Source organism: Neomonachus schauinslandi, chromosome 13 (genome assembly GCF_002201575.2).
Source record: "Neomonachus schauinslandi chromosome 13, ASM220157v2, whole genome shotgun sequence".
Classification (NCBI taxonomy): domain Eukaryota; kingdom Metazoa; phylum Chordata; class Mammalia; order Carnivora; family Phocidae; genus Neomonachus; species Neomonachus schauinslandi.
Window position 1 is genome coordinate 90,058,792 of NC_058415.1, and position 23,294 is coordinate 90,082,085.

The 23,294-nt window shown below is 55.2% G+C and overlaps 1 protein-coding gene across 5 annotated transcripts; it reads left to right on the forward strand.

The window, feature by feature from the left end:
* The first annotated feature begins 6,857 nt into the window (after nt 1–6,857).
* Nucleotides 6,858–23,265, forward strand: GTF3C5 (general transcription factor IIIC subunit 5). 5 transcript variants are annotated; one of them, XM_021691227.2, is made up of 11 exons: nt 6,858–7,041; nt 9,568–9,787; nt 11,089–11,287; nt 15,171–15,366; nt 16,542–16,646; nt 17,959–18,073; nt 18,563–18,706; nt 18,841–18,938; nt 19,918–20,000; nt 20,655–20,797; nt 21,775–23,265. In XM_021691227.2, the coding sequence occupies exons 1-11, from the start codon at nt 6,880–6,882 to the stop codon at nt 21,930–21,932; spliced, it is 1,623 nt and encodes a 540-aa protein (XP_021546902.1). In that variant the 5' UTR covers nt 6,858–6,879; the 3' UTR covers nt 21,933–23,265. The 5 variants fall into 5 exon arrangements, with proteins under 5 accessions (XP_021546902.1, XP_044776328.1, XP_021546903.1 ...); XM_044920393.1 differs by having other exon boundaries at nt 18,563–18,643; nt 18,841–18,942; nt 19,880–20,000; XM_021691228.2 differs by having other exon boundaries at nt 18,563–18,643.
* The last annotated feature ends 29 nt before the right edge of the window (nt 23,266–23,294 follow it).

Genomic DNA, 23,294 nt, shown 5'->3' on the forward strand with positions numbered 1-23,294 from the left:
ATGTGCTCTCTCTCTCTCATTCTCTCTCTGTCAAATAATAAATAAAAAAAAAAAAAAAAGAGGAAGTGAAAGTGAAAGGGGAGGGGAAGACAGAACAGGTGGGGCAGATAGGAATATAAAAGATTTCCACCCAAATAGATCAGCATTGCATTAAATATAAAACAATTAAATACTCCAGTTCAAAGACAGAGGGTATGAGGCAGGAGGAAGAGCAGACTCCATCTGGCTTGCAAAAGGCAGACAAAAATGAAGCACGCGGAAACACTGGAAGTGAAACAATAGAAAACCATATACATCAGGAAAATGTGAAACAAAACAAACCTCTCGTAGTGACAATTTAGACTTTTCTAGAGATGAAGAGGAACATTTCATGACCATTAAAGACCCATTTGCCAGGCGCGCGTAACATTTCTAAATTTACACGTACACAAAAACATGGACCTCAGTCGGAAACAAAGCAAAATTACGAACCTGCGAGGAGACTAGGCAAAGTCATGATTACAGCGGGGAATTTTAACACATCCCTTATAGAGTGAGCAGATGAACACACACACACACGCGCGCGCGCGTGTGCGCACACGCATGTACACCCAGGAAGGATATAAGACATCGTACCTGCCACATTCTTTTCAGATGTACCCAGAACACTTCACAAGGCTATCTGTATGCTGGGCCATAAAGCAAGTCCCAATATATTCTAATTTTTATTTTATTTTTAATAATTAATTAATTAATTAATGTATTTATTTAAGAGAGAGCATAAGCAGGGGAGGGGAAAGAAGCAGAGGGGGAGGGAAAGGGAGAGACAATCCCGAGCAGACTCTGCACCGAGCGTGGAGCCAGACACGGGGCTCCAACCCACAGCCACGAGATCATGAGCTGAGCCCAAACCAGGAGTCTGATGCTCAACCAACTGAGCCACCCAGGCACCCCAACAAGTCCCAAAGCATTTTAAAGGAAGGGTTGAAATCATATAGAATATGTTCCCTGACTGCTGTGAAATTAAGCTACAAGTCAAGAACACGAAGGATAATTTTAAAACTCCCCAATTTTTGGATATCGAGCAAGAGACTCCTAAAGAACTCCTGGACTGAGGAAAACAATCACAATGGCTGTTTTGGAAACATTTTCAAGTGAGGGGACCAGGACAAGGACAGGGAGGGATGGAACAGAGGGGACATCCTGACAGGCAATACAGACTTTGAAAAGACCCTAAGAGAAGTTCTGCTTTTTTCTTTTTAAGATTTAATTTATTTGTCAGAGAGAGAGAGAGCACACAAGCAGGGGGAGCGGCAGGCAGAAGGAGAAGCAGGCTCCCCCCTGAACAGGGAGCCCGATCCCAGGATCCTAAGCCAAAGGCAGATGCTTAACTGACAGAGCCACCCAGGCATCCCGAGAAGTTTCACTTTGAGTTAGAGGATTTAGAAAGTTGTGAAAGACCACGTGCTCCCACGTAACAGTGAAACAGCTCGGGGCAGTTCTGAGATTCGGGGGGGCTGGAAGCGTACACGATGGTAAGGTCTTTCTTTACACCAAAGAAAACAACATTAAAAATACAAAATTAGGTGTAAAAGCAAATCACTATTTAGAAGGAGGGGAATAAAGCATAACAAATGATAAATAATTCTATATGACATCCAAGTATCCAGGAAAAAATTTATACTAATTAACGGCTGGGCATCTCTCTAGAACACCTTTTCCCACACATTTTGGCTACATACTCTTCGTTCGCCTCCTCATACAACAATAATCTTGATTCAATTTTTTTTTCAAGATGGCACTTTCTTTTTTTTTTTTCTTTTTGTAGTTAAGTAGGCCCCACGCCTGATGTGGGGCTTGAACTCACGACCCCAAGAATAGAGGTGCACACTTTTCTGACTGAGCCAGCCAGGCGCCCCAACAATTATTTGTAACATCATTTTCTACGGAGAGGATGGAAAGTCTTCAGCATGGCTGATCAAAATTCAGCTTCTGTTATCGCTAGTTAGAACACCTTTTCTCAGCTTTACAACTTAGTACTGAGAATGCCGTAGCGAAACAGAGATCCGAAGTGCTGGAGAGCACAAAGCACACTACTTTGCACCCAGACGTGCTGGCTCTCCATAGTCCCTCTACAGAGTTGAGCCCTACACAGAATTCCGGTAAATTCTGTTTTGTGCGATTGCCATTAAAACTAAACAGAAATGTACGTTACATTTATACTTGTTTAGTCTACGTTATCACAGTTTGATAGAGAACTTCCATTCTAAGGGTTGATGAGAACCAACTTCTCTGCTTACATTTAAAAATTGTGAAATCCACAGAATGTAAAATTTACCATCTTAACCATCTTTAAGTGTGTGGCTCAGTAATTTTAGGTACACTCACTGTCCTGCGATCGTCACCACCAGCTGGCCCCGGAATTTGTTCATCCTGCAAACTGAAACTCGAGATCCATTAAACACTAACTCTCCACTCCCTCTTCTCCCCCAGCTCCTGGCAACCAACACTCAACTTTCTGATTCAACGAACTCGACTGCTCTAGGTACTTCAGGTAAGTGGAATGATACAGTATTTGTCTTTTTGTCGCTGGCTTATTTCACATAGCACAACATCCTCAAGCTTCATTTACGGTGTAGCACTTGTCAACACTTCCTTTTCAAGACTGAGTAAAATTCCATGGTATAGACAGACCACATTCTGTTCGTCCATCATCTGTTGATGGACACTTGGATTGCTTCTGCCTTTTGGCCATGGTGAATAACGCTGCTAGGAGCATGTGTGTACAAATATGTCTTTGAGACCCTGCCTTTAATTCCTTTGGGTATACACTCGGAAGGGGAATTGCTGGATCATGTGGTCATTCCAGGTTTAATTTTTTGAGGAGCTGCCATACTTTCTTCCAAAGTGGCTGTACATTTTACTTTCCTCTGCTTGTGTCTGCTAATTGAAGGAATTTTCCAGACTAGCTTCTGGCTCTGACAGTTGTACTACCTTTGGCCCCGGATCTTCATATCGCGACACCGGTAGGCGTCACAGAAGGCGGGAGAGTGTGTATTCCTGGAAGCCATTCCCACAGAGGATGGCCACCAATAGTCACGGATGTGACTGCAGACCACACACGGATTCCATGCAATCCAAACGGAATGTACTCCCAACTGGACTTCCTTTTGTCAAATCCCTTAAATGCCTGTGACCACTTCGATGCCTCCCAACACAAGGGCAAGTGTGATGGAGGGCGGGCTAGGTAAAAGAGACAGAAGTCTTAACCAATTGCAGTTGAAATATCTTACTTTTAAAAAATTTTATAAAAACATATGCCTGTGTGAACACAAGCATAAGGCACCTCCCAGAGCCTCGGGAAAAAAAGGTACCTGCAATTGAGGGGCCCTGGTGTTTAAATTTTATTAGCTTCATTGTAAATTTACCTCTGCCTGGCACGTATTTGAAAATATTTAACTTGGCAACATAAACGCTATTTATGAAGAACCTTTTTGATCAGTTAAATTAAATTGAATTAAAAGAGTTAAATGCTTTCCTGTGCGCATTTACTTTAATTTTGCTTTGGAATACCAAGTTGACTAGGAAGGCCAATGTACTTGGCAACAGTTTGTCCCACTTGTAGCCAAAAGGAAACTGAAGCCCCTGGATGAGCCCCATTGCCCGGGGCCCCATCGCTTGCCAGTGGGGGGACTGTGCAGGAGGATTCCCGGACCCGGGCGTGCGTATATGTGTGTTGGGAAAGAGGCGTGGCCTCCCTGCGGTCGGACGAGATCAGAAGCAGGCTGCTGACCCCCGCCCAGCACAGGACTCTTGGGAGGATCTGTTCCCTGGGCCCCCTTCCCATCTCTCCTCCTTCCCCGGCTGCTTCGCCTTCTTCCAGGTGTCACGGGCACCGATGACCACCAGGTGGCGGTGTTGCCTGCGAGAACGCTCTGTCGCCATCTGGTGGCCAAAAGTGAACACTACTCCTCTCCAATTCCAAAGGCGCAGGGACAATCTAGTCCTGGCTGGGGAATAGTAAACACCTACTGTGTGCTTCCCAGACTGACCCAGGGGCCCAGAAAGGAATATTCAGATTCTGGGGCCCAAAGAAAACATTTTCCAGGGGCGCCTGGGTGGCTCAGTTGGTTAAGCATCTGCCTTCTGTTCCGGTCACTATCCCGAGGTTCCTGGGATCAAGCCCCAGATCCTGCTCCCTGCTACTCAGCAGGGAGTCGCTTCTCCCTCTCCCTCTGCTGCTCCCCGTGCTCATGCTCTCTCTCTGTCAAATGAATAAATAAAATCTTTAAAAAAAGAAAAGAAAAGAAAAGAAAACATTTCCCAAAGCCTTCCTCTGCCCTCCCCTAACAGAATCAATAACCTCCCATCCCAGGTTCCCCCATAGAAGAGGATCCCCCGCCAGGATTCAGGACTGACTTACTTCATGTGTACCAAACTCACAGGGGTCTGATGTAAATACACCAGTTTATTAGTTTGCAATACATATCTGTTCTTTAGAGTCTCCTTCCTGGAAAATTAAACAAACCACCAGAAGACTGCTTGGTGAGCATGGAATGAGAACAAAAGGACACAAGAAATCTGAAGTTAATTTCATCTCAAGGCATGAAAAATTCTGGAGAATTATCCCAGCCTCACTGCATAGAACCTTCTTTGGTGACAGAAGATGCCCCAGTTCCTGCCAGAGAGGCAGGTCAGGGACTGCCAAGTCCTCACATGCTGGTGAGTCTGTGGTTCCTTCCACTCATGCATCAGCTGCTGCTGGTTGATTCCTGTCAGGGGGGGCCTTTCTTTCAGTTTTGGGGCTCCTGGCTAGGCCTTCCAATTATAATGACCTACGTTCACACTCAGCTTACAGATAGATTTTCCTTTTAAAAATCCACTTAGGGGCGCCTGGGTGGTTCAGTCGTTAAGCATCTGCCTCCGGCTCAGGTCATGGTCCCAGGGTCCTGGGATCGAGTCCCGCATCAGGCTCCCTGCTCAGCGGGAAGCCTGCTTCTCCCTCTCCCACTCCCCCTACTTGTGTTCCTGCTCTCGCTGTATCTGTCAAATAAACAAATAAAATCTTTAAAAAAAAAAAAATCCACTTAATGGCCAATGCAGCCGATGATTCAGTCCTCTTACATCCATCTGGAACAACGAAGTCTTCTTTTGATTCTGAAATCATCTCAGGATGCCGGAGTCCAGCTCCAGCCGGGGTGGGTCTCTCATAGGAAAGGACAGCGTCCGCGAATGAGGAGACACAGACACAGGATCAGGTTGCAAGCATCTCCTCCTGACAGCCTCAGAGGAACTTTATTTATATGTTAGGATATTTTTGTTTTTCCATACTTTCGTAACATGTGATTATGGTTTTTTTTTTACAATTGAGATAATCTTAGATCATTTCTTGGATCACAGACATAGCCTTCTTTCATTTTCCTTTGTAATGATTAACATGACCTTTATTGATCTCCGCTTATTGGCTTTCGCTAAAACTAAAAAACAGTATGCAAAGAGAAAGGTGCTAGACAGTGCGAGACCGTCTTGTTATTTTGTTCTATAGAAACTAATTCTTCGTGGAATTAGCTTCATTATGATTGCTTAGATAGGCGTAACTAAGATGAGTAGTCACTTTATCATGAAACCCCAGAAATATTCCCACAATTATAAAGATTGCCATAAACAAAATGAAAGAGAATAGCAGGAGCCAGCTGTGGAGTCTCCTGTTTTCAGGATCGTCCCCCGCACTTGGACCTTGTCAAACAGCATGAGTAGCTTGGCTCGTGCCATCAGAAAGTTGGGGTACCCACGTCCAAGGGGCCCTTGCTCTGATTTTTATCTCCTCTTATTCTCAAATGCAACCCGTTCTTCCCATCCTCACGACCACGTCCCTGGCCCCTGCGAAGCCTCGCAGAGGGTCTGCATCTGAGCCTGCTTCCCCCCACCCCTCGCCCCCGACCCATTCCCTACGCTAACAGTGTTTCACCCGCACAAGTCAGGTCGTGCACTCCAGTGCGCCCCTCAGGGACTCAGCATCGCACTCAGAGAGCCCACCCATGAGGCACACCCAACTTTTAGGCTCCATCTGGCCTACGTCGACCTCCGACCCCTCGTGTCCCCCACTTTGCTCCCTATAGTTCTGTCCCCACATAGCACGCGCTTGATAACTAAGGAACGAGGGACGGACGCCCACTTTCCTCCCTGAGCTCCGCGGCCGAGGGCGCTTCGGGGTCTTCTGTGCGTGGAGGTGGGGCGAGCACTCGAAGCGGTTTCCTCACGCTCGCATCTGCCTCCGCGCGCTGCGGGAAAAGGCTTGCCGGAGCGGCGGGCAGGACCGGGGTCAGAGACTCGCGGAAACCCCTCGGCCGACGTCGGCCGGAAATCCACTCAGCCCCGGGATCGTCCCACACCCGAAGGCGGGACGGAAGTGTGCCTCAAGCCCGCCCCCGAGCCGTCATTGGAAGGAGCCCTAGAGAGGGGCGGGGACCCGGCCCAGTTCTGCTTCCTCATTGGCTGAAATCTACGCGCTAGGGAGAGAAGGGGAGGAAGCAGGCTACCCCTGACGCCTCGTCGGCCCTCGGGTTTTCATTGGCTGAAATCGAGAGCTGGGCGGTGTCTCACAGTCCTCCGGGTCCTTCGCGGGTTGCTAAGAGCGACAAGCCCTTGCCCCGCCCCTCGAGCTACCCTCTTCTTTTTAAACCCCAAATTGAGGACCCAGGCGGTCCTTCACCTCGAAGCCTGGGGGGTCTGACCTCGGGCCTTTGCTTTCAGAGGCCTCGAGTCTCGCTGATCCCAGGGATGTAGAGAAACTCGAGCGGCGAGGCTACCCGGAACGATTCTTTCGCGGAACCATTGAGGCGAGGCCGCTAGGAGCGCCCGCAGGGACGGACCGCGGCGGGCCGGGCCAGACTGGCAGGGATGGCGGCGGCGGCGACGGTAGCGGCTGACGCGGGGCCGAGGATCGCGGTCCCCGTGGATCTGCGGCGCGAGCGGCGCATGGTGTGCGTGGAGTACCCAGGCGTGGTGCGCGACGTGTCCAAGATGCTGCGGACTCTGGGCGGCGAGGAGGGCGTTTCCCGGGTGAGGAGCGGGATAGGGGGAGTGGCCGGGACCGCGGGAGAGACCGAGTCTCGGGACCTCGGCCGGAGGGGCGGGACCACCCGGGGAGGTGTGGTTTCCTTGGCAACGGAACTCGGGGCGGGCTCGGGGCGGCCAGTGGGCGGGGACTTGCCGCCTCCGCGCCTGCGAGGACTGCTTTTCCCTGGGAGCAGCGGGAGAAGGCTGTAGTGGAGACCCAGGGAGGGGCGGCGTGTCCTTTCCATCCCCTCCTCCGGGGATCCGGGGAGCCACAGCCCCCGCGACGTGCTGGGCTGCCACTTCCTCATTCACAGAGGAGCAGACCCAGGCGCGGGAGATTAAGAATCGTTGACTAACAGGAGAGGGGACCGGGTGTTGTGTTGTTGCGGTTGAAGGTGGTAATGGGGGGCACCTCGGTGGCTCAGTCGGTTAAGCATCTGCCTTTGGCTCAGATCATGATCCCAGCATCTGGCTCCCTGCTCAGCGGGGAGTGTGCTTCTCTCTCCCTCCTTCTGCTGCTCCCCCCTGCTTGTGCTCTCTGTCAAATAAATAAAATCTTAAAAAAATAATAAATAAAGGTGGTAATGACCATCAACTTCTTCGGTACCAGTGCTTTACTTACATTCTATCCTCATTAGAACCCTGCCAGGTAGCAAAGGGCATTGTCCGCATTTTACTAGGAAACCGAGGCAGTTTGTTCAAGGTCTCCGGGAAAATGAGGGAGCTGGGATGACTTCTTACCTGGTGCAAGGCTCAGGGGAGGTGATTTACATGCACCAGATCTCGAAATGTCTCTTCCATAGGGAGTCCTCTGACTACCCTAATCAAAGTGGCCTCTAGTAGTTTGTATCTGCCTTCTCGACCTATGAATTCCCTTTTTTTAAAGATTTTATTTATTTGAGAGAGATCGTGCATGGGGGGAGGGCGGTTGGGGGGGGGGGGTAGAAGCAGGCTCCCTGCTGAGCAATGGCTTGATCCCATGACCTCCGGGATCATGACCTGAGCCAAAGGCAGATGCTTAACCAACTGAGCCACCCGGGAGCCCCGACCTGTTAATTCCAATCTGAAATTACGTTTTAATACGTTTTATTGTCTGTCTTGGTCGCTTGCTCTCAGCTTGTAAACTCCGTGAGAGCAGTACCTTGTCTCTCTTGTTTACTCCTGCAGTCCTAACATCTTTAATAGTACCTTCTTCCAAAATATTTGTCAGATGCATGACTGAATCCTCACAACAACCTAGGGAGTTAGGTACCATTTTCCCCTTTTTTCAGATGAAGACTCAGGTAGGAAAAGTTGGGTCAAACAAACTCTCACGTGGGGATTTGAACTCATGCATGTCTCCCCTCTGAAGTCTGAACTCTTACCTGCTGCTTCCTCATGCTTAATGAATACTGAAAACCTATCATTAAGACAGGATGCCATAGAGGCCCAGTTAGTCTTCTGACTTACTCACTCTACCTCGGCATTGACAGGACCCTTGCTCTCACTAACCCCAGGGATATTTGTATCCGACTACAGTGTGAGCCTTTTGGAAGAGACTGGCCATCGATTCGTCCCATTCATGCTGCTTGTATACCTTCTCTGCCAGGCCCACAGCTGGGGTTATTTCCAGCTTCACGGTCTCATAGATCCGTGTCTCGTGAGAAGGGATTCCTGAAGGTTGGGGCTCCTTTTAACCTTCTTTCCCTCGATGTTTCCTGAGCATCTCCTAAGGGCCAGGCTGTGTCCTTAGTGTTGGGGAGCCAGCAAGCTAGAAGGCAGATGCTCTTGGCCCCGTGAGCATTGTTGGGCTTTCATGTGCACACAGCTGACACTGTGTCCCTCCCACTTCATGTGGGGCAAGCACTCGTGGGTGCGTGACTTGGAGAGTGTTCACCACGAGCTAGACACCAGACAGCGTGTCGCATAGTCAACAATTCAGTGATTCATTTAATCATTGTTACAGTCCTGTGAGTAGGTACCGTTCGTATCTCCATTTTAAAGAGAAGGAACGGAGGCTTGGAAAGAATAAGTGACGCAGGTCAGAGCCAAAGTGCTTGTTACTAATTGATTTCAGTTCCTTTGGACTTGGAAACATTTGCACGTGAGACTGAATAGCAAGACCCTTTGGGCAGGTAGTGCCTCGGGTAGGAAGGTCAAGACAAGCCACTCCACCCTGCCAGCCTCGGTTCCTCCCTGGAAGACTCAGGGGTGAGAAGACTGCCACGAACGTCGCCAGGGGAGGCGCATGAGTCCCCGCGCTGAACCGGCACTTGGATGGGGGTGCTCTACTTAGCTGGCAGTTATCGTCTCTAGCTTTCCAGCCTCTTGGAAGGAAGAGACTATCCTCATTTTCCCTACTAGATAAAAACTAAGATACCTGGGTTGGAAAAATGGGTCTTTTGAGAATTAAAAGCTAAGAATGAACCAGGAGCCCCCTGGCCTCCCTTTGTCAGCTGGGTCACTATCAGGCTTTTGTGAAGTGAGAGAGAGCTCTCTGCCAGCCGCTTAGCTGCCCACCGGTCACTGTTTTCCTTGGCCTCGCCACAGATCTACGCAGACCCCACCAAGAGGCTGGAGCTGTATTTCCGGCCCAAGGACCCTTACTGCCACCCAGTGTGCGCCAACCGCTTCAGTACCAGCAGCCTGCTGCTCCGCATCAGGAGGAAGACCAGGCGGCAAAGGGAGGTGCCGGGGCCTGAGCCCCACCCCAAGGTCACATTTGACATAGAGATACTTGGCACCATCTCCACCATTTACAAATTTCAAGGTAACTGCAACTTACTGCGTTGGGTTATTTTAGGACCTGCGTCCACATTCCTACAGCTGCTCTGTGGGTCATCCACGCGGTGAAGGGGGCCAGTCTATGCCCAGGAATGAGGGGCAGGGGATGAGCAGAGCGGGACAGTGCAGTCCCCATCCAAGAGGCACCCGTTCCTCCCTCCATGCAACAGCTCTCAATGGACTGGGGGCCCATTGCTGCTCCATCTCCTGCATTCTTATGAAAAGCTGACGTTCTATGAATAATCCCCTAATTTTTAAGGCCATCATGTAGGGCCAAATAAAACTGGTTAGCAGGTCTCCAATTTTTGACCCTCAGTGTTTTGGAAACTTCTCTGAGTCTTGACTGATGCTAGTCTTGCCTTTCCTCTGAAGCCTTCCCAGATCACCTCAGCCCCTTGGGACCTCATGTTCCTTTGAACTCTTAGCCAACTGGGTGTCTTCCCTGGGGTCCTCAATCAGTTTGCTGCCCATAGGGAACCCCAGTGAGGGGTGGCAAGGGGTGTGGTGGGGCGGGTAAGTAAGAAAGAGCCAGTTTGTTTGGGCAGGTGCTCAGCTTCCCTCAGCCTCGGGCACTTCTCCATCCAGTGTGGGACCCTGGGTTCCCCAGGCCCTCGCGAAGGGTTGGGGTCCGGGGGATGCCGTTAAAGGGCCAGTTCGCGCACGCAGGAGGCACTTGGTAGATTACTAGTGAGCCTTAGGAATGCAGTGTCAGCTGCAGTTTTAGGAGAATCTGCGGAGAGCACAGATGGAGAAGAGGGGCTGGAAAGTGGAACGGGGCGAGACCAGGACCAGGGACCCCTGAGCTGGGCATCTTGAACGTCAGTCGTTCTGGTGGCATGCGGTGCTCCCCAAAGAGGGCGGTCCTTCCTGGTGCGAGGTCTTCCCGTGATGCATTTTCCATCTGTCTGCTTGAGCCGGCACCCCGCCGCTCACCTTCCGTCCCCGCCAGCAGCGCCGGTCCTGGGGGCTTGTCTGATGTGCAGCATCCCAGAGTCTTTAGCTAGGTCCCAGGTGAGTCGTGCACTCTACGTTTCAAGAAGCGCTGACTAGACTGGACCCTCAGGCACCACATCGCCCCCTCCTCCCCCAGCCCCTCCGGGAGACTCCCAAGTGCGCAGAGTCGCGTGCACAGAAGTATTTCCAAGGGTGCTGTCTCAGCTCCCACCCCCATGGCCCGCTGCACGGCTCCCTTGGCACCTCCGAGAACGTGTGGGTGTCGATGCACAGCAGTCGCCAGTTCCTGGGAGGGTGTAATGGGGTGTCTGCCATCTGGCTGCCTCTTTCCAGGAATGTCCGACTTCCAGTACTTGGCCGTGCACACGGAGGCTGGCGGCAGGCACATGTCCATGTATGACAAAGTGCTCATGCTCAAGCCTGAGAAGGAGAGTTTCTTCCACCAAGAGCTGCCGCTCTACATCCCCCCCCCCATCTTCTCTCGGCTGGACACCCCAGTGGACTATTTCTATCGACCAGAGACGCAGCACCGGTAAGCCCCTCCACCCCCCGGCCCCTGCAGCATCAGGGTTCAGAGCAAGGGCCCTGTGGTCAGAGGGCCTCGGTCCCAGGCTCAACTCCGCCACTCCTGAGTCAGGCAGTTAGTAGTGCTGGCTTTGCAAGCCCGTGGCTCCTGTGCCCCCAGAAGCAGCGTACCCGGTGACATAGACCTTGCTCAAAGCTCCCACTCTACAGAGAGGGAATCAGGATGTCACCTTAAGACTCGGAAGACTCATGCCCAAAAGTATGTACCTTGAAATACTTAGAACAGTGAGTGCCTGGCAGAGCTTGATAGAATAAACAAGTCCATTAATTGGGATGTGGCTAATGAATTTATGGTCCTTCTAGGCCAGGGAACACCATGCAGCATGTGAGAGCAGGCTCGTGGATTGATGTGGCACTTGCCCAGGGTACCTTCCTCTATGAAAAAAGCAGGTGTAGGAGCACATTCTGTGATATAAAAATAAATTGTGGCATGACAATAGAAACCTAGAAAAATCTGGAAGATGGGGCCCAGAGCAGTTATTTGTAGAGGGGTGGGAGGATGAGAATGTTCTCTTTCCTCACTAAATGTTTTCATCAACAAGTGCTGACCACGGGTCATGGCCCTGGGGCACTCCTTGGAGCCCTGCATCAGCAGAGAACAGATGAGGTCCATGCTGGGCTGGGTGGGGAGCTGGATGGAGCATGAGTGAACCAGGAGGGAGCAATGGACCCGTGGCCAGATGCATGTCTTAGAGGAGATAAAAGGGATGTGGGTCGTAAGGGGCAGTGAGTGGGGTGAGGGCTCAGGGCCCTCAGAAGGGCTGGGACATTTGAAACAGACCTGAGTGATGACAGAGCCAGGCACATGAAAATCCAGGGAGAACATTCTAGACCAGGGGACTGGCGCCTGCGAAGGAGTGGTTGAAGAGGGAGCCTGGGAGAGCGATAGGTCTCACAGACCATGGTGAGGGGCTTAGATTTGATCCTAAGGAGAAGGTGTATTGTTCTCTTCCCTTAAAAAAATACGGAGAGTTCCAAACACAGCCCAAAGTAGCGCGAGCGCTCCAGCGGAGGCCCAGCTGTGGCACCAGCTTCTGTGATTGGCACCTCTCCCCCGCTTGCCACACCTGCCCAGCCTCAGCTTCCCAGCGCATCGTCGAGAAAGCATGCCCCGTGCCCATCCACGGGGAAGGACTTGTGTTCCCACACGAACCTGCCGCACTCTTGCCAGGACGAGCAAGAGAACCGGCTTCCCCTGCGCCTTCCGGTGCCAGTCCTCCCTCAGTTTCCCCAGCCAGAAGCAGGCCGCCTGGCAGCTTCCATTCGCGGTGCTCAGGCCTATTGAATCCGCGGCCCCCTCCGCAGCCCTTTCTGACCACAGGAGCGAGTGGTGGTTCCAGGGGCAGAGTATGACAGAACTGTGTAAGTGGATAAGGTTGGGCCGCACCTCTCCTGGCCGAAGCCCTCCACGTGGGGTGACAGGTTTTTCTGCGTGTGTGATACTCCGCACAGGAGTTTTAGGTGGGAGAGAGACGATTTGCATATTTCTGAAATGCTTTGGTCATTTCCCCTCAGAGTCAGAAACAGACACAAAAATACATAAGGGAAACTAGACCCCTCTGTGCTGCTGAGCCCCGTTACGGGCTGGAGCAGCTGAGTCACCCCTCTGTCCTGTGGGACCTGTAGGCAGCTGCTCCCCGGCCTCTGGGAGAGGGACAAGGGAGAAAGGCTGGCTGCCCTTGGACCACAGGCCCTTTTTTCCTCCCCATGTGGTTTATCGATGTTCCAGCAAATGGAAAGAACCTGCCTTTTTTCCCAGGGCTACTATCAATTTTTCTGCTCTGCTGGCCTTCCTGGGTACACCAGGGCTGGGCAGGGGGTCGGGCCGCAGCCTTGCTGGCCCCTCCATGGGTCCAGGGAAGTTGAGCCTCCTGCAAGACCGTGGGCAGAGGAGAGGCTGGGAGGCTGGCCTGACAGGGGTCCCTCCTCCTTGAGGAAGTTAGTGGGGGAGTCGGCGAGGCGGCCAAGGAGCCCTTTCCCTATGGTGACAGGCCCTGGCAGGCCCACGCCTTGCTGCTGCTCTGGCAGTGGACTTCCTGGGGTGGAGTGAGCCACCGGGGCCTTCCCTCTGGGGGCTCTTCAGGGTCTTGGGCATGTCTTTGAAGACAGGGTAATATTACACCTGTTCGGGGTGGTTTCTGATGGGGTCACTTTACAAAAAAGGCACAAACTTGCTCTCGTCTTTGTAATTTTGTTTTCCAGCGTGTCCTTTATAAATATGCAGATGGTTTCTACTCTTGTAGAAAATTAAGGTAGAACGGAAACAAATTTAAAAGGTAGTAATCACCTGGGTGCACTTGAGTGGCTCATTTGGTTAAGCATCTGACTCTTGATTTCGGCTCAGGTCATGATCTCAGGGTCATGAGATCGAGCCCTGCTTTGGGTTCAAGATGGGAGTGGAGCCTGCTTAAGATTCTCTCTCTCCCACTCCTTCTGCCCCTCCCCCCTCAAAAAAATGGAATGAAATAAATAAAAGGTAATAATCACCTGAATGAAAACGTGTGATGTGCAGGACATACTTTAAAATGTATTTCAAGGGGTGCCTGGGTGGCTCAGTTGGTTGAGCATCTATCTGACTCTTGGTTTCCACTCAGGTCATGATCTCAGGGTTGTGAGATCGAGCCCCCTGTCAGGCTCCTCACTAGCACGGAGTCTGCTTAAGACTCTCTCCGTCTCCCTCTGCCCTCCCCCACTGAAATAAATCTTTTTAAAAATCCTTTTAAAAAAGGTGAAAAAACGTATTTCAAAATAATTTCGTGCGTTTGGAGTGGGGTACAGACGGAACAGAATTGGCCGTGTGGTGATAATTATTGACGCTCATGATGGGTTGTGGGGCTTCTTGAGACTGTCCTCCCTGCTTTAGTATAAGCTTGACATTTCTGGACATTTCTGACATCCAACTTTTTTTTAAAGATTTTTTTATCTACTTACACGAGAGAGAGAGCACGAGCTGCGGGAGGGGCAGAGGGAGAAGCAGACCCCCCACTGGGAGGAGAGCCCGATGGGGGGCTTGATTCCAGGACCCTGAGATCATGACCTGAGCCCAGGGCAGACACTCAGCCAACTGAGCCCCCAGGCGCCCTGACATCCCACCTTAGTGAGGTAACCACCTGAGCATCTTGGCCTGGCGCCGGCAGAGGAGGCCTGAGCGTAGCTGGCGCGAGAACCCTCACTTCTGACCCCTGTGCTGCAGGATAGTGCTGTTCAGTAATGTCCGTCTTCTCTTCACCCAGCTGTTGTCCAGATGCTTCTGGGCCAAACATGCTCTGTCAGAGGGTGGCAGGACGGGGTTCACAGGGCCCAGAGTCCCAGCTCTGTCCGTGTAAGCTCTGCCTCTAGGTAGGTTTCTAGCTGCTGTCGGTTACTTCGTAGGAAATTGGTTCCTTCCTCGTAAGGTTGTCTTGAGGCTTAAGGCAGTGAGTCGTAAGCATCAGTTAGGGTGGGTGTTGCCTGATAACTGACCGAGCATGTCCTGTGTCCCTGTGCCTCACCTCCCTCCCCACCCCTGCCTGACGGTGTTCCGTTTCTCACGGGCTGTCCGGTGCCCTGGGTGATGCGGTGCGGTTGTGAGACCAGCAGCCGCACCGCTTTTGGCTTCCCGGCTTACGAGCTCCGGGCCCCAGGGCCTCTCTGAGCTGTCGGCAGCAGTCGCTGCCTCTGCCCCTGCCCGGCCGTCAGCCGGAGAACACAGGTGCTAAGGTTCTCCTCCAACCCGTCACCCGGCGTCCGGGGAAAGGCACCCACTCGTGGGCTCGCTGCCTGGTCCGGCAAGCCTGTGCCTGGGGTCCTCCTGGAGGTGCTCCATCCCACCCCAGCTCTCTCTGCCGCAGGGAAGGCTACAACAACCCCCCCGTCTCAGGCGAGAACCTGATTGGCCTGAGCAGGGCCCGGCGCCCCCACAATGCCATCTTTGTCAACTTTGAGGATGATGAGGTGCCCACGCAGCCGCTGGAGGCTGCAGTCCAGACGTGGAGGAGGATCTCTACCAACCCCCTGGACCGGAAGGTGGAGGAGGAGCTGAGGAAGGTGAGCCCGAGCCCGGGGCCCACCTCTGCACTGACCACCTCCCGTTTACCCAGCGGGGCCCTTCCCTCGTTCTGCAAATGGCTGTACTGACTTTTTAAAACTGGCTCATCGGCACAAGGGAATGTTTCGTCTCCAGATGTCATATCTCAAAGCCACGCCAGTATAAGCGCTACATTCCCAAGGTTGAAAATACTTCTTAGAATTTTCTTGAGAGGTCCCTTAGGGGTGGGAAGCAGTCAGTGCATTGTCTGTTCGTGACTTCACAGTGGAGCTCTGGGGTTCAGGAAACTTTCATTTATCCATCACTGGTGGCAAGAAACCAGATGGGGTACCTACCGTATGCCTCCTGATGCTTTATCCCGTTAGTGCTGGAGGGAACAGAGCGGCCTTCCGCCTGCGCCCCGGCTGGCAGGTCCTGGGAGGAGCCAGCGGGGGCCTCTGTTGCTCATGCCTGCACAGGCATGGACGGCAGGTTCTCAGGGAGGCCACATTGCTACTCACAGAGGCTCGTGAGTGAGCTCGTGAGCTTCAGCCCTTGCTGAAGCTGACTGTTCCCTTGGGCGGGGGGTGGTTATTTCTTAAAGAGACTGTGTGGACACCTGACTGGTTTCCAGCAGTCACTGGTCACTGGAGGGGAGCCGTGGGGGACCACTATCCGAGGGCCCTGCTAGTCCTTCAGACACAGCCCAGTCCCTGGCCTGGCCCCCCGGTACCCCCCACGCTCCAGCCACACTGGCCTCCTGCAGTCCTCCCTTGGGCCAGGCCATCCCCTTCAGCCTTCACGACATCCCAACTGAGACTCCACCCTCTAGGTTGGGGCTCAGGGTCCCAGAACTCTGGCATGTCCCCCTCTTGGCCCTGCTCTGGCTCCTTTGGTCGTCTGCCTCCCCCACTGTCCTGTGAGCTGCATGAGGCCAGAGACTGTGTCCTTCGTGCTCATTTCAGGATGCCCAGGCCCTGCAGCCACACCTGACCCAGGCTGGGTGTGCGGTCCCCGCTTCAGAAGGCAGGGACCAGTGAGTGGGTGCAGCAGTTCCTAGAGGCTGCTCCTTGCCATGCTCTCCACCAACTCCTCTCCCGAAGGGTCTGCTGGGGACCAGACCATGCTGGAGAGTCTGAGCCAGGCAGGCGGGAAGCTGCTGGTGCTCATTTCAGTCTCTGCCTTGACTCCCCAGCTGTTTGAAATCCGTCCCATCTGGTCACGAAACGCTGTCAAGGCCAACATCAGCGTCCACCCTGACAAACTCAAGGTTTTGCTGCCCTTCGTGGCCTATTACATGGTGAGTGCCCAGCCTCTTGCCTTGGTTCCCACCAGGGGCGCCCTGATTGCTAATCTGACCTCTCAGAGCTACAGCAACAGCAGGTGGCTGCCGCCACCAGGCGGCTTATTACAGCCCCAGGAAGGCCCTCCACGGCCTCCTAGTAACACTAGCCATACTGGAATGGTTTTAGGATTAGAGAGTAATTATGTAACTTTTAAATAAAGGGATTATACTTTTTTTTTTAAGATTTTATTTATTTATTTGACAGAGAGAGACACAGCGAGAGAGGGAACACAAGCAGGGGGAGTGGGAGAGGGAGAAGCAGGCTTCCGGCAGAGCAGGGAGCCCGATGCGGGGCTCGATCCCAGGACCCTGGGATCATGACCTGAGCCGAAGGCAGATGCTTAAGGCAGACGCTTAATGACTGAGCCACCCAGGTGCCCCAGAGATTATACATTTTTAAATGATCTCATATTAAGAATGCTCTAAGGACCAGGTGCTGGGGCTAAGTGCTGTGTACCTATTATATCCTTTTTCCCCTCCCTGGGGGGTGGCAGCAGGATTCTCTTCTTACCTCTGAGGCAGAGCCGGGGCTCAGAGAGGTGACTTGATGTGCCAAGGTCCTCTAGCCAGCACATGACAGAGCCACTTGGGACCCCAGCCTGTTAGGCTGCAGAACCCAGGCCCCCTAACCACAGGGCCACCAGCCTTGGCTCATTCTACCTGGGTTGAGTGGGGGTGGGGGTAGGAGAGGCAGATCCACCTTGGGCTCAGTCCAGAAGGGCCTGGGGATGAGGTGTCATTACTGAGGTTCCCAAAGGCGCTGGAGGAAGGCATCCTACCTGCCAGGGGTCCCCGCATGGAGCCCTGGGGAGGCAAGCCTGAGATGTGACCATGATGGTGATGACAGGTGGGGCACAAGGTGGGGGCACACGGAAGGCTCATCCCTCCTGTGCTCGGACCCCAGACTTCCGAGAGCCGCTGTCTTTTAGCATTGGCTTTCTAGACATAAGGACCTCAGGAGTACCACCCGTTGGGATGGCGGAAACGCTCCCTGGGCACCTCCTGTGTGCCAGGCGGCGTGGTAAAGGCTCCTGGGGCATCACCTCTTGTAATCCTCACAGAAGCGATGGGAAACGGGGCTCCTCTCACCTCCAGCAGGAAGACCAAGGCTCAGAAAGGCCAAGTGACCTGCCTAAGAACCGCACACAGCAGAGCCGGGGTGGGGTTCCAGAGCTGTGTCCCCAACTCTCGGGGTGTTCAGCTGCCCCGTCCCGGCCCTGCATCCCTGAGGGAGGCCCCACTTCACACTCCTGCCTTTTGTCTCCAGATAACAGGGCCCTGGAGAAGCCTGTGGATCCGATATGGGTACGATCCCCGAAAAAACCCAGACGCCAAGATTTATCAAGTCCTTGATTTCCGAATCCGTTGTGGAATGAAATACGGTAAAAATTACTAAAACCTTGTCTTTCTATCTTTCTCTCTCTTAATTGCTTTCTGCTGCTAGCATTCTCTTTTGAAATAAGAATGTATCCATGTGGTGAAGACGAAAAAGCCTTTGCTCCTTGGTGAGGTCTTTGCAGAATAGCGTAGAAATGAGGGTCCCAGCTTGAGTCCTGGCTCCACCGTTGGCCCTCAAGCTACTGAACCCGTTCTTCATCCACTCAGTTATTCCACTTACTCCAGCTCCTGCGGTGGGGGCCAGGCACCCCGTACGCGTCCAGTCCCTGGGCCCGCGGTGAGCCACTCCACACAGTCCTGTGTGGCTGGCGCTGGAATGGTGCCTGCTGACAACTGGTGCGGGGGGGCCTGGCGTCCCTTTCTCAGGAGCCTGCCCCAGGGAACCCTGGTGCGCCGATAGTGCAAAGCCAGTTCTGTTTGCGAGAAGGGGCTCTGCGCCCCCTTGCGCCCGACACGCCCTTCCTCGCCTGCAGGTTACGCCCCGAGTGACATGCCCGTCAAGGCCAAGCGCAGCACCTACAACTACAGCCTTCCCATCACCGTCAAAAAGATGCGTAAGTGCCTCTGCTCGCCCTGCGGGATCGGGACTGATTTGCCCGCACAGAGACGCGAGGAAGGTGGGCATCTGGACGGTGAGGTGCGGTGGGGCTTCCCAAGGGGCCGCTCCAGGGCGCTGCCGGCCAGCGCGCCAGGGAGGGGTGGGGAGAAACATCCCCCTGTATTCCAAAGTACTGCTGCTGTCCCCCCACAGCCAGCCAGCCTGTCACCATGCATGACCTGAAGCAGGGCCTGGGCCCGTCGGGGATGGCTGGCACGCGGAAATCGACCTCCAACAAGTACAAGCTCAAGGTGGGTGCCCCCTGAGCCCCAGAGGAGAGCAGTCGCCCACCCGGTTGAGGGTGCAGTGGACGGGGGAGAGGAGGCAACCCCCACGGGCAGGCTGGGCACACACTCGCTCCCAGAGTCCCTGGTCTGGGCCACCGGGAAGGGCTTTGACGGGCAGCTCTGCCCACCGGTGCCTTCCAGGACAGCCTTGGGAAGCGCGGTGAGAGCTCGGTGTGGGCAGTGGGCACTGAGGACCATCTGGGCATGTCTCCAAGAGGGACAGGTGACACCAGCAGCTGTGCGTGGCTGCCTTTTGTGAGCCCGTGGCCGCTGCCTGGATGGGCCGGCTGGGGTGCGCAGGAGAGCCACGGCAGACCGCGGGCCCCCCGCTGTGGGCGGGGCGGGGTGCTGGCAGCCAAGTCCCAGGACCCCTCACAGGCTTGCGGGGTCCTCGGCACACCCGAAGGTGGGAGTCTATGGGCCTTTCACCCACTTGGGCTGTCTGGTCCCCCCCCATCCCCCTGGCTCGGCTGCCTCATGCAGGGGGGCACAGAGGGGCACGGAGACAGGCACCATCGGTGTCCTCTTAGGAGAGCCGCCACGTCTTCGCCTCAGTGGCCATCCTCCCTCCTCAAGCACTCTCACTCAGGCCACCATCCCTACCTCTAGAAAACAGACACCCGGTAAGCCCTGCTCCTCAGCAGGGGGCGTCTGGAAGCCACAGAACAGGGCCAGTTGATAGGAGGTGGCGAGGGACGAGGGCAGACTGCAGAAGGCTTGCAAAGCTGGCGTGACAGCCCATGCCATAACACGTGGCTGGCCACGTGGCTCGTGGTCCTAGAGTCAGGGGCGTAGGAGCCTCTGCACGCCTCCTCCTGGCCCCTGGCATGTCTGCACCACCTGAATCCGGGGGACGGTGGGGAGCCAGGCCCGCCAGGTGCGGACCGGCCGGGGAGAGCTCCGAGCTCCAACGCACTGTCCTGTCCTGCTGTCCTCTGCCCAGGACTCGGTCTACGTCTTCCGGGAGGGGGCCTTGCCACCCTATCGACAGATGTTCTACCAGTTATGTGACTTGAACGTGGAAGAGTACGTATGAGGGACCCTGAGGCATCAGGGGGTGGGGGATGGTGGGGCTCTGGACCAAGGCCTTCCCTGCTGCTCTTCCGCTGGCTCTCGGCCTCGGTGGGAAGCCCTGGCTTGGGCGGCGGGGGCAGGGGGCACCTCCGTCTGCCTGCGGGAGTGGTTTCCGGGGTCTGCCTGGGCCGCACCCCCCGATCCGCCGTGCTGGGCAGGGCAGAGACCTGCGGCCCCCTCCTCCGTCGCCCACATGGAGGCTCGGGACACGGTTCCTGAGTCTCCTGGCCAACACTGGAGTCCTAGCGACCTCCCAGCCTCTCAGCCAGTTGTTCTTAGTAATGTTTAGAAAGGGGGTGGGGGGCGCTGGGATGGGGAGAGACGGGAGCTCGTTAGACGCAGCTCGAGTCAGGTGAGAGCCTGCGGTTTTCGCAGGAAGGTTCGCGTGGCCGTCCCCCACCGTCTGTGCAGCTTGCAGGCAGGGGCCACACCAGTCAGGACCCCCGCCGCGAGGGGCCGGCTTCCATGGGTGTTCTTCAGTGCTGCGCTCGGCCCTCTGCATGGCTGTCCCAGTGTTACTGTTCCCAGCACTGCCCCGCCTCTGCCAGACCCTCACGGCACCTGTTGGCAGAAGCCCATCCTGAAACGCTGTGTCCCGTCCCCCAGGCTGCAGAGGATCATTCACCGCAACGACGGGGCTGAGAACTGCTGCACGGAGCGAGATGGCTGGTGCCTCCCCAAGACCAGTGATGACCTGAGGGACACGATGTCCCTCATGATCCGGCAGACCATCCGCTCCAAGAGGCCTGGTGAGAGCGCTCAGGGTGAAGGGGGGCCCTGCTCTGGGACAGAGCAAGTATCCCTAAAGGCCCTGCTCCCCAAGAAATTACACCCAAGTGGAATCATCCCCCCGGGAGCCAGATCTCCCAGGCTGCCTGCCTCTCCCTGGGTGGAGACAGGCCCGGAGGGCAGGGCTGGAGCAGGGCTGGAGCAGGGCCGGCACAGGGCCGGAGCAGGGCCGGAGCAGGGCTGGTGCAGGGCTGGAGCAGGGCTGGCGCCGCCATTGGAACCACCGCTTTGTGCCCTGACACCCCCCTACCTCTTCCAGCCATTTGTGGGCGCATCCAGCCTGTCTTCTTGCACCGGGAGAGCTGGGGCAGCAGGTGTGGGGGGCCTGTCACCCCCCCACGGGCTGCCCCTTTCTCAGGACCAGGCAGACCTGGCCACTGGCCGGCGGTAGGGGGATGTGAGGGAAAGGGAGCACTCGCCGGTCTGCAGGTCTGATGGGGCGGGGGGGCGTGAGCGAGAGGGCCCCTCTCACGGCTTCCTCCCGGACCCCATCGGACTCCACAGAGCTGACGGGAGTAGGGGCTCTCAGCCTCATTTGGGACCCGGCTCCATCTGAGAATCTGCTTGAGGCTCTGGACCCTCTCCCCAGAAAAAAGCACTCACACAGCACGTCCTGCACACTGTCGGGGCCCCTTGGATCCGTGAAGCCACCCAGCCTCCTATGGGGAAGTGGCTTGCAAAGCTGTTGGCTTCCGTATCCCCCTGAAGTGCTTGTTACGCTGTAGAGTGCCAGGCCCCCCGGCCCTCTGTACTTCCCCAGGCAGCTTCTCTGGGGCCTGAGCCCAGACACCCGTCGTAAATAGGCCTCCAGCAGCCTGATTGCTGGTCTGGACGCTGGGCTGTCCGGCACCTCTGTCAGGCTGAGGCCAGCAGTAGCTGGTCTGGGGGCCACCCAGGAGGCCTGTGCTCCACACATGGCCTTGTTTCCTGGCCCCAGCTCTCTTCTCCAGCCCAGCCAAGGCCGACAGGGGGAAAGAGCCCCTGACGTACGAGTCTGGGGAAGATGAGGAGGACGAGGAAGAGGAGGAGGAGGACTTCAAGCCATCCGATGGCAGCGACAATGAGATGGAGACAGAGATTCTGGACTACGTGTGACACAGCCCTGCACCCGAGGCTGGGCATCCTTGATCATGCATGACTGGTGATGGAACCGGGGCAAGCCGTGTCTCCCCATTGCTGCCCACGGTAACCAGAGCGGCCCGAGGAGGCCCCCCCATCCCACCACCGAGGAAAGCTGGGGTCCCAGCACTGGGTTCAGCTGACCCTGGTCCTGCCCGTCTGCCCGTGACACCTGCAGCATGGGACTGCCCTCCGGCCCTGGGTGCTTGGGGACATCCCCAGAGGGTATGACCTGGCTTTTCGCAGCTGTGAGCCAGCCCAGTGTCCAGCAGGCTGAGCTGGTGCCCAGCACCTCTCTCTGGCTGAGGACAGCAGAAGCTGGAGGTGGAGAGGATGTGGCCAGGGGCAGGGTGGTCTCGCCTTGGAGCTGATGACTGGTGACCAGCGAGGAAGCTTGTCCGTGGTCACAGATGGGCAAAGACTGTCCTTGGGTTTGGATCCCATCCATTTGGGACTCAGCTGGAGTTGTTCTTACCAAATACACTTTCCCAAGGAGAAAGTGGTGTCTCACTGCGGGGGTCGGAGCCAGAGGAGAGTTTCCTCTTACAGGTTGGGTGAGAGCAGCTGGGAGTACCCCAGACGCCAGGTCCCAGAGTGTCCTGCAGCCTCGAGCGCATCCCTTACTGCTCCAGATGTGTTCTTGAGAAGTTCATGGGGACGCAGACCCTGGTGCCTCCCAGCTCCCTGGTGTGAAACCGGAGGCAGTGCAGATTCTGCTGGGACGGAGGCTGTCCTCCCTGGGGAGCACTCCCACCTGTGCCAGGGGACAGCCGCGCCACAGTCCTACAGAGCAGCCTGAGCCGGAGGTGAACCCGGTCACCCCCTTCCTCAGCCAGCGGACTGGGCCACCTGGTGTGACAGCTCCCCAAGTCACATTAATTCTAAAGTCCGATGCCTCAGGCAAGCCCCAGTCTGCTGCCCAGGCTCCTGGGGAGCCCCCTTGGGGGACAGATCAGGAGCCCCAGTGGCTCACAGTTGGCCTAAAGTGGCTAGTCCTGGCCACCTGCCTTGTAGAGGGGAAGCTGCCAGGCTGACCGCCCACGATGGCCCCGCTCCCTGCTGCTGGGGACCAGGAGGGGTCCCCTCCCCCATATTCAGAATAACTCTCTGTAGAACAGGTTCTCAGAATTGGAAGAGCTGGACAGAAGGCGTGGGTTAACGATTCCCCGTCCTTGTCCGGGGTGGGGGCTCAGGCTCTTTCCCCCGTCGTCCTCACACTGCCCAGCTGAAGGCACACGAGCCCCTTCCTGGTTTCCTAACTCCTCCCTCTCACCCGCAGCTGCCCACCCCTCCCCACCTCTCCCCACCTCTCCCCACCTCTCCCCACTTCTCCCCACT